This window comes from Diadema antillarum, unplaced genomic scaffold, assembly GCF_040938485.1.
Source record: "Diadema antillarum isolate AM-2024a unplaced genomic scaffold, OU_Dant_1.0 seq00000809_RagTag, whole genome shotgun sequence".
Classification (NCBI taxonomy): domain Eukaryota; kingdom Metazoa; phylum Echinodermata; class Echinoidea; order Diadematoida; family Diadematidae; genus Diadema; species Diadema antillarum.
This window is the reverse complement of record NW_027271689.1, coordinates 221,873-231,620: the sequence shown is the minus strand read 5'-3', so window position 1 is coordinate 231,620 and position 9,748 is coordinate 221,873. Positions and strand designations below refer to the sequence as shown.

Here is a 9,748-nt window from a genome sequence, read left to right as displayed (position 1 = left end):
TCGTCCTCAACGGGAATGACCAGTCGAATGAATTCATTTACCTCGATGGAGTAAAGTTCGCAGTGCAGTCATTGTCTGTAGCTATGAGAAATGTAATTGTGTCCACATATTTCCTCATCACTTTCAATGCCCATTCTATAAATGAACTAAAAACTATTTTAAATTTTTAATTGTTTTGCATAAAATTGATTTTCTCATGTATCATACCGCACTTACTGTCTTTTGTTTAATGTCGATGATATCGCAGAGCCGAATGAAATGCTTTAAAACGTTTTTATATGTTATCATTATTCCACATTTGAAATCTAATCAAATTTTACTTATCGCATTTATTCATGACAAAACTTTGTGACTGTGTTAACATGTTTCCATCATGTCAGAACGGCAAACGAGCAAGATAACGGAATTTTCTCCAAGTTATGGAATTACAAACTTTGCGAAATTTAAGACGAAAGAGACATGGTCTTCGCCTGCTATTAAATGGCGTGGTGAACAATCTCGCACAGATAACAAAAACTCCACTCAGTTGTCCGCTAAAGTAAGAATGTCGTCAAAAGACGAGCGCTCAGTTGAGTCAGTAATTTGTGCTATCAGTTATTCACACTCGGTACACAAAACTTCGAGTAAGTATCCTAGAACACAATGGAGCGGGGTATTAGCTGGTAACGGAGCATGCGCCATTTACCATACCTAAAAACTTCGCCTCCCAAGAAGCGATGCACATTGCATGGTCATCGTTTATTCACGTATAGTTGTGAAGCTGAGAACGTGCGTGTTGGAATCCAACATCTCCAAGCACTCACAGAAGTTTCACGTTTTTCTGAGACTGCAGCAAAATGGCGTCCACACCGGAGATTGACATCTTCTGCAAGACCCAGGAGTACAAAGGGATGACCTTGATGGCCATGCAGATGCCTGAGATTTTTGAGGCCCTTCAGCAGTGGGAGCCACGAGATGACGACGTCTATGTCGTCACATACCCCAAGTCGGGTAAGGCTCTTCTCTCCCTTAATTCCTCCATCCTTCTCCCTATACCCCCTTTCTCTCTCATTATACGCAATCATGATCATTCTGAGTATATATAGACCAATGTAGCTCATACAGTCTCATACTATAACATTTATCGCCGCAAATTGTACTTCAACAACGAAATGAACTCTTCAGTAAGGAAAGTAAAGAAAGAACCCAAATGAACTGGAACAGAGAAGAGAAAGTGGACTATGAAGGTCCAATGCCCACGAAACACTTTGACCAAAGCGGTCTTCCGAATCAGGCTTGTTAACCACAGTGAAGACAATCTGATCATTGTAGATTTGCCATAATCCTTTTTTTTTTCTGGTAATGTGAGAGTTCAAATTCATGAAATTCTTTTTCATGCAAATGATTGACAAATTGCCCTACATCGACGCAATGAATTAAGCACTGAATTGCACTCACTTAAGCGCTTAATTTCGTCAATGTAGGGCAATTTGTCATTGAGAGAGTTGCCATAATCTTCCTCTTTTTTTTGTAATGTGTGTTAGGGGCGGATCCAGGAATTTCGTAAAAAGGGGGGGGGGGGCATTCAAAAATCATGGAAGGGCGCAGCCCTCCCCCTATTTTTTCTTTTCATTTCCTATGTTTATACAAACGTGAAAGGGCTTATGAGTTTGAGTTTGAGTTTATTTTATTTCACCACGGGAAACAGAATATGACTTAGCTGGAGAATCGATGGGACATTCCTTGGAAAATTGATATAATAGATTATTCTTTCAGAGCGCCTTTTTGTGATAAAGACAGGGTAAAGTCACACAGGGTTAACACGACGCGACCCCGAGTATAGAGATCTCACATTCTGGTGAATGAGAGAAGTCAGTTTTCAACTTGGGGAAAAGAACTATACGTGTACTTTGATCGCAAAGAGCGGCAGTATTCTTCTGTGAAAGCAGGGAAGTGGATATACCTCCCTGATGAAAGTAAATCGGTGGTGTTCGGCATACACGTCCTTATGCCTCGCTGGTCTTGCGTAATAAGTACATGTATTTGTATCAGCCAGTGGCCGTTACACTCTATGTAAGCTCTCCCTTATCACCATGCTTACAGCCCCAGAACTTACGGCGTTGAGCACTATAATAAAGAGACAGACCCTATACTTCGATGTACAGTTTATAAATTTGGGGTTGTTTAGCATGGGTACTGAACTGACAACTCACAATTTTGCTTGAAATATGACAGAATTACTGTCCTAAAATGGCATAATAGTTCCTTTAGGTTAATTTTGATGCCCAGGTGAAAATACTGTCAGTGAGCTCTTAAACGGCTTTTTTTGTAATACTCTCCAACTCTATACTTTGCTGAAATAATTACAACCACATTTTGTTTCGTCAGAAATGATACTCCGAAGCACATCCCCTAGATAAAAACAAAAATGAACAAACAAGCAAACAAACATGCACTGGCCTCACTTCATGTTAAAGTTGATACGTATAAACGAGAAAAATGTACAGATTTCTTTCTAAAAATTCTTTGGAAATCTCTTTTGGAAATCTCAGGTTTTATATATTTTCATGGAAAGTTTTTATAGCTTCTATGCACATGTAAAATAGATTGGATAATGATGTCAAGTTTTTCAGTTTTCCCAGTGACCTCCACAAACTTTTCACTAAATTGATTGTTTTACGTGAAATCTAATAGAAAACGTATATTATATATATATTGAAATGTATATAAATAGAAATATATATAAACATATATTATGTTTTCGCAATACACCCCGTGATTAATTCAAGGTGGGAATCGGTCTTAAAAGACCAACAACATGCACAATCTTTCTCTGGTAATTTACGTTTTCATGTTTATTAACATTTAAGCCCGGTGGGAAAATGCTATCATGGAACTTTTATGTTTTCAATGCCTCGTCCCTGCCTGTGGGAACTGTACACCAAAGTAACACATTTATAGGGACTGAGGTGGTGTACCCCATGCTTGGTGTATCTTCGTCAATCTCTCTCATTGTCGAGGCTGGCGGTAGATTTTACTCAAATGGAAATTAATGCATACCTGGAATCTTCTTATCTCAAAGATGTGTTTTGAATTAAGTAAACTTATCATCATTGACACGGACATATAAGAATGTAAAAGGTGAGAAAAAGAATTGTAAAATTAAATTGATGAAATCTCTTGAATCAGATCGTCGTTTAAGACACATGTACAATGTTTTCTGATCTACTTAACCCATTATCTGCCAATGAGTCCAGTGTTCCCAAATTTCCCACACATAGATGGACAGGATGTCAATGCGGCGCACAGAGGGCTAATTGTACAAAAGCAGATATACCAACGTGGTCACGTTTATATAGGTCATTTTTATCTGATTTGGCACACATATCTTATGTAATGTCTTAGGATCTGGTATAGTGTGTGTGTGTGTGTTTGATCGGTTAAAGGGATAGTATAGTATTGGTGGAGATGAGGATTTGGCTTTTAACTTTTTGCGAGACACCAAGGAACCAAATTGTACAGAGCATACCATCTTAAGAGGAATTCAAAGTTTGCTTGTTGAAAATCGGTTTTGGAATGGCTGAGTCATCTAAAAACAAAGTAAAAGAAAGCAATCGTAATAAAAGATGGGTCCCACCTTTCATTAGGACCGCTCTGTTTTGGATATCTCAGCAATTTGAAAACCAATTTTCATCAAATAAACGGTGAATTCCTCTTGGAATTACATGCTCTTTCATATTTCATAAGGGGTTTCTCGTTATCTCACCAAAAATGTTAGAAACGTGAAGTTAGGTCTGAACCAAAACTATACGATCCCTTTAAGTGTTCATGTTTGAACAGTTGACCATCGTTTGTTTCGTATTTCCTTATCTCATGATAAGAGTCACAAACATTCCAAATAAGGTATGGTTTCAGAGTCAAACACAAACATAGCTGCATGGAAGATACCATGTGACCCTGACGATAGCAAGGCGTACAAAACACCAACCATTCAGCCCAATTCCATAATAAGAATTTTTGGTGTGAAATATCATAATGCTGTACGCACATAAACACGGATATGGGTAGGCGCATAAAATATCCACATAGGTACACAATGTTTACGCATGCATACACACATACATACTCTTGCAGATAAAAAACAAAACAAAACCCAACAACACTTGTATACCTGCACATATTACACGCATTTTACAGACATGTAAATATTCTGTCCCATTCAATATGAACACATACAAATTCACTGTCAGATGATAAACTCTACAATCGGAGAACATGTGGAACACCAAGAAACAAGGTATTGGAATTGTCTTTATTTTCTTTATCATGGCAATATAGGGACACACTGGATCTTCGAGATCGCCTCGCTAATCATGAACGACGTGCAAGTTGACAAGATCGACCGCTCACACATGACGTACGCCTTAGACCTGGCTCTGGCGTCTACCAAGGATGGTACCACAAAAGTGATCCCGGGTTACAAGGCCATGGAGAGCTGGTCCTCACCACGTGTTATGGGCACACACGTCCCTGAGGAGTTCGCGCCAGAGCAGCTCAAGAAAGCTAGGGTAAACCAATGTTGAAATCAGGAACTAAGTTTGACATAAAGTTTCCATTTATGCACTTCATCTTGTACATCAGATTAATCAAGGCGTTTTGTTGTTTTTTACCCCTTTTAGTTTGCGATAGCTGTGCACTCAAATTCGTCTATAACTTCCAAAAGTTTGTTGTTGTTGTTGTTGTTGTTGTTGTTGTTTTGTCATCATTCAAAAGCTAAGTGAAAAGGAAGATCTCAGTTTGATAGAATTAAAATGATGACCGTTTAAAGATCGTATAGTAAGCTGTTTGTAAGATCAATCGGGACCCTGAACATGGTGTCATATTCAACCTTTCTTACTTTTCATCACAAGTACTAACTTATCTTCTTATATCTATCAACCATTTTAATCAATTAATCATTTGAGTGGAAGGCTATGAAAAGTTATGAATCATAAATAACACACGTCATTACAATCACCCCTAGTCAATTTTGCTGTTCAAAAATTATAATATCGAAGACAAATGATTTATTGAGAAATTCCATTCTCTAAATTAATTCATGTCCAGATCCTATTAGCATATAAATGTTAACAGCATAATCCATTACACGGTTATAACTTCGTCTTTGCCCCCAGATCATCTATTTCTCTCGCAACCCGAAGGACGTGGCGGTGTCTTACTTCAAATTCGCTGAGCCAGCGATGCCCCCGGAGATGGAGGGTTGGAAAGGCTTCGTTCCTTTCTTCTTGTCTGACAAAAGTAAGCCTAAAAGTTTCGGCAACTCAACTCAGTTCAATTCAATAAGCTCGACGTATTCATATACACGTCTGCAAACATTTTTAAACATTTTTGAATGGGGAAAAAAGTCGAGGAAATTAGTGGGGTATTTTTTCAAACAGAAGTAGGAATTTTGAAAGCCGAAATATTGAATTGGAAGCATAACCATTTTTTTTTACTGCGTCAAAGAGTAGATATCCCGACTGAAACTGGTATATAAGTTTCTTCCGCCACAATGTTTAGTTGAGATAACAGTGTTGTGATAAAGAGTAGATATCCCGACTGAAACTGGTAAGTTTCTTCCGCCACAATGTTTAGCTGAGATAACAGTGTTGTGATAATAAGAAAATTATAGTCTATGGCCGCATGAGTATGAGATCAGAGATAACCAGAGTTAATAGAGTTCTCTTTAAAATCAAAGAGACAACCAAAATGAAAAGTTCAAATGGAATTTTTAGCCTTCAAAGTGTGATGGTTGTTTACGTGTTGTAATTTCTGCATTGTACAGTAGAGCAAAGTTTACACGTAAACCATTCAGAACACATAGTTATGTTTTACGGACCTATAACGCATCGAAATTATCAATTTTACTAAGATCTAACCGATTGGGCCATGTATTCTTCAGCAGAGCATTGCTCTCGTCAACATCGCTTGGTCTGTCTTTATGATTTCAGTCCATTAGAATATCAGTGATTTTGTTTAAAATTCTATTTGTGTTTGTAGTGTTTGGTGGGAATTGGTTCCGACACGTCAAGGGGTGGTGGCAGCACCGTGATGCTCCAAACATTCTTTTCTGCAAATACGAAGATTTTCACAAGGTAAGTCGTGATCAATAATTAATCAATATCAATAGTATTGACACATCTAATCAAGAGAGACTTAACTACTATTCTCCTTAGAACTTTTCGCCGACTTTTTGATGCCTTTTTTGTTTTGTTTTGTCTTTTCGGGTCAAAGTTATGACGCCCAAGAATCACCATTGCTGAGATTAACGGTGAAACATCTGTGTCTGCATCCAGTTTAAATAGTCCAATTTCGATATGATTTATTTCTTGATGAAGTTTGTACAGAAATTGATTTCTTATCGTTGTTTGCATTTGCCCTGAGTTGTTTTCAGCAGATTTGGAGTTTCCATTTCAACGGCTTAAGGCCACCACACCGGAAATTCGTCAGGGTGGTTAATCATCTATACCGGATCTAAGAATAATGTTTCTTGAACCAATACGTATTCATCACCAAAATCTGTACAGAGGAATTGTCAAAGGCGCTTTGATACAATTCATTTAATTCCATCACTATCCATTTAATCATATCTATCCTTCCGAAATGGCTTACTGTTTACATCCATGTTTTCGCGTTTGGCATCCCCATTCCTCCAACTTTGATCTTTTTCTCCCCAAGGACCTCCGGGGGAGCATTAAGCGAGTGGCGAACTTCCTGGGCCGCAACCTGACCGAAGAACAGCTAGACAAGATGGTGGAGTTGACGGAGATGAAAGGAATGCAGAAAACGTACCAGAAGATAGAAGAAACTATGGGTGAAGACGGCAAGGCGGTCACAAGATTATTCGGACAACTTCCCTATCTCAGGAAAGGTAACAGGATTCACTCTTATGTCGACTGCATACAAACATGTTTACGAAACCATACTTGTCAACACTGGTAGATTACTATACATAAGCATTGTCCGACATTGAAAAGCAGGATGTATAAATCACACTCCTCCCCGTCCTATACATGACGATTGTATAGACTTCAGGAGAACAGACCGAATCTTTTGTCCAAAATGTGATTTAGGATCCTAAAGCTACCCACTCATGGGAACGGTTCTGGCAACAAAATTGCTATACATGTTAAAAGCCTAGTTTTTTTGGAAAGGAGATGCTGTTTTTGTTGTTGTTATCGTTCTTGTCGTTATGAATACCTTTAAAACGAGTGGTTATTAAGAATAGAACTGAGGTGCTATTCGATCTATGTTGTTTTAAAAGATATTGTCATAGTATTTTGTTGTCAGTATTATCAACGATGATGGCGCCCTATCTGCACTAAACGTCAGCATTGTTCAACTAATGATAATAATGACGCTGCCTGTTTCATGCCTGAAAATGTCGTCGTATTTATATAGTTTTTCAACATATATTTCACCCCTTGTCTCTTGGCAGACATTTCGAGTAAATTACAAATTAAGAAATTAGTACAGTCTAGCCAATCACAATATACTGTAATATTTATTGTAGTACATGTATTTCTGATCCGTCGGAGTAAAAAGAACATCAGAAGCATCATACACTGTACCAAGAAAGTCAAAGTGTTCGGACTAAGTTTTAGTGTTCGTTATATGAATATTTTTATAGAATAAACCAACGTCCAATAAGTCGTAAATATTGTCCTACGTTTCCACCTTAGCTTTGAGCTTCTTTCTTCAATCGCTTGTTTTTGTGCTCATTTTGTTTGTTTACCTGTTTCCCTATTTTCATTCAAAACGTTCCATGTGAGACCCAACGATGACATCATGTCCATGATGCCCTGAGGATTTGGGAGACTAATTTTCTCTTTAGAATACCGTGATTATAATAAATAAAAATTAAATACTCCTAATTACCTACCATGAGACTAAGAATAAGACTATTAATGTATTTGTTCTTGCAGGCAAAGTGGGTGGATGGAAAGATCACTTCACTGTGTCACAAAACGAGCAATTCGAGCAAGTCTACGCCATGAATATGGAAGGTTCTGGGATCGACTTCGAATTTGAAATATAAACCAAGTAGGGTCTATAGACTTCCTCAATGATACTTTTTACCGATTATGTAACTACACACTGACATACACGCACAAACATACACGCACACACGCTCACACGCACACACACTCACACACACACAACACACGCACACACACACGCACATTTCAACAGCTAAATATGCACAATGATGAACAACATAATTATTATTTATACGTACACAATGTCCCTGCACAAACCTTCAGAATGGCTAGAAAGGAACATCGTTTAAAACGTCAGCGTAAGGCAGACCATTTCTCACTGGAAACAGGGCATGAAATATAAGTATAAAGCTTCTATAAATAAAAAGGAAATATAGATTTCTGATTACATTTCATGCATATCTGTTATGGAGGGAATGTAATACAAACTTATGTGTAAGTTGCCGTATTGCCAATTGTGTGACCAGTAAGAGACGGTGATCACCACATATTCGACCTCGAACTCGTACTTTTTGCTGCTGCCAAGGATGTTGTCACCTTCTGTTTTTTAACACTCAATTCTTAATGTTATGTAGTTTTTTCAGGAACTCTCATAGCGCATTGCTATCATTGACTACTGTAAGGAACTTCATTTTGACCAAACCTGACAAATTATAAAATGATACAAAAATACACATCAAAAGCCGAACGAAACGTCGCCATTCTTCACCTACTCGACCAGTCGCCTCAAATATACAGTGACACTCCCATCAGTACATGGTATAGCAAGCTGATACCCATAAACGGTTGTTGATGTAGAAACCTTTAGCCATCAGGGATTGAAAGTCAACCTTTCGGGGATCTTTAACGTACAAAGAGTGATGTCATTAACATAGATTTGATACTTGTGGGGCAAGAGGGTCTCAGGTACAAGCATAGATTTGATTCTATGAGCTAAGTGTCTTTTCTTTATAAATTATGCCTCGACATTGTACATAAATGTATCTCAGTAATACAGTATTTACTCAGATAGTTATGTTAGATGATATTATTACAGGTGTTGTGTTGATATGCAGAAAACTGATCCATGTCATGTTGAGCACTCAATTCGCGATGTTAAGGAAATCTTTATTCCTATTGTGATGAAGACTAACTTACTCACTACAACAGAGTCTATTTCCTCACACACACTATGATAGAATAAACAAACAGACAAATAAACAAACAAACAAGGAAATCAGATGCTCTCATCATATTGATAATTAGAGCAAGTCGCAATGCATATACACAGTGTAACTATATTCATGTTATTCTTACCATTGACGTTATTTCTAATAAAGTTGTTTTTTTATTCATTACCATCAGTGTCACTCTTTGACATTTTTACTATTCATGCAGCAACAGTTGTGATTGTGGTGATGATGACTGAGGGTAAAATTATTTTTGCTGTGTGTTGGTTAGAATTTAGGACTCATTGACACTGCCACGGTTGTAACTGTTCCGTGCCACTTTGTTCAAATTTGTAAAAACCTGTTTTTAATAAGGCTTGTGTCAGTAAATCTGAAAGAAAGATAACCCCATCTGTTATGTTCTGTGTTGAGGGTGTCTTCTGCAAAGATAATTTTGACGCATTGAGAAGGTGACTATATCATCTCGTGGTTATCCAGCATGGACTACGCAACGAGCAGCGGATGGGGCAAGATCCAAGAACCCCAAAGGGATAAAAGGAACACTCCGAAGCATCGGGTAGT

The 9,748-nt window shown here is 37.9% G+C and overlaps 1 protein-coding gene across 1 annotated transcript; it reads left to right on the top strand.

Annotated features, from left to right (window-relative positions):
- Window positions 1–836: 836 nt before the first annotated feature.
- Window positions 837–8,056, top strand: LOC139739603 (sulfotransferase 1B1-like). The gene is made up of 6 exons (XM_071650203.1): window positions 837–990; window positions 4,318–4,547; window positions 5,154–5,277; window positions 6,019–6,113; window positions 6,697–6,889; window positions 7,944–8,056. Exons 1-6 carry the CDS (start codon window positions 837–839, stop codon window positions 8,054–8,056), a joined length of 909 nt encoding a protein of 302 aa, XP_071506304.1.
- Window positions 8,057–9,748: the final 1,692 nt, after the last annotated feature.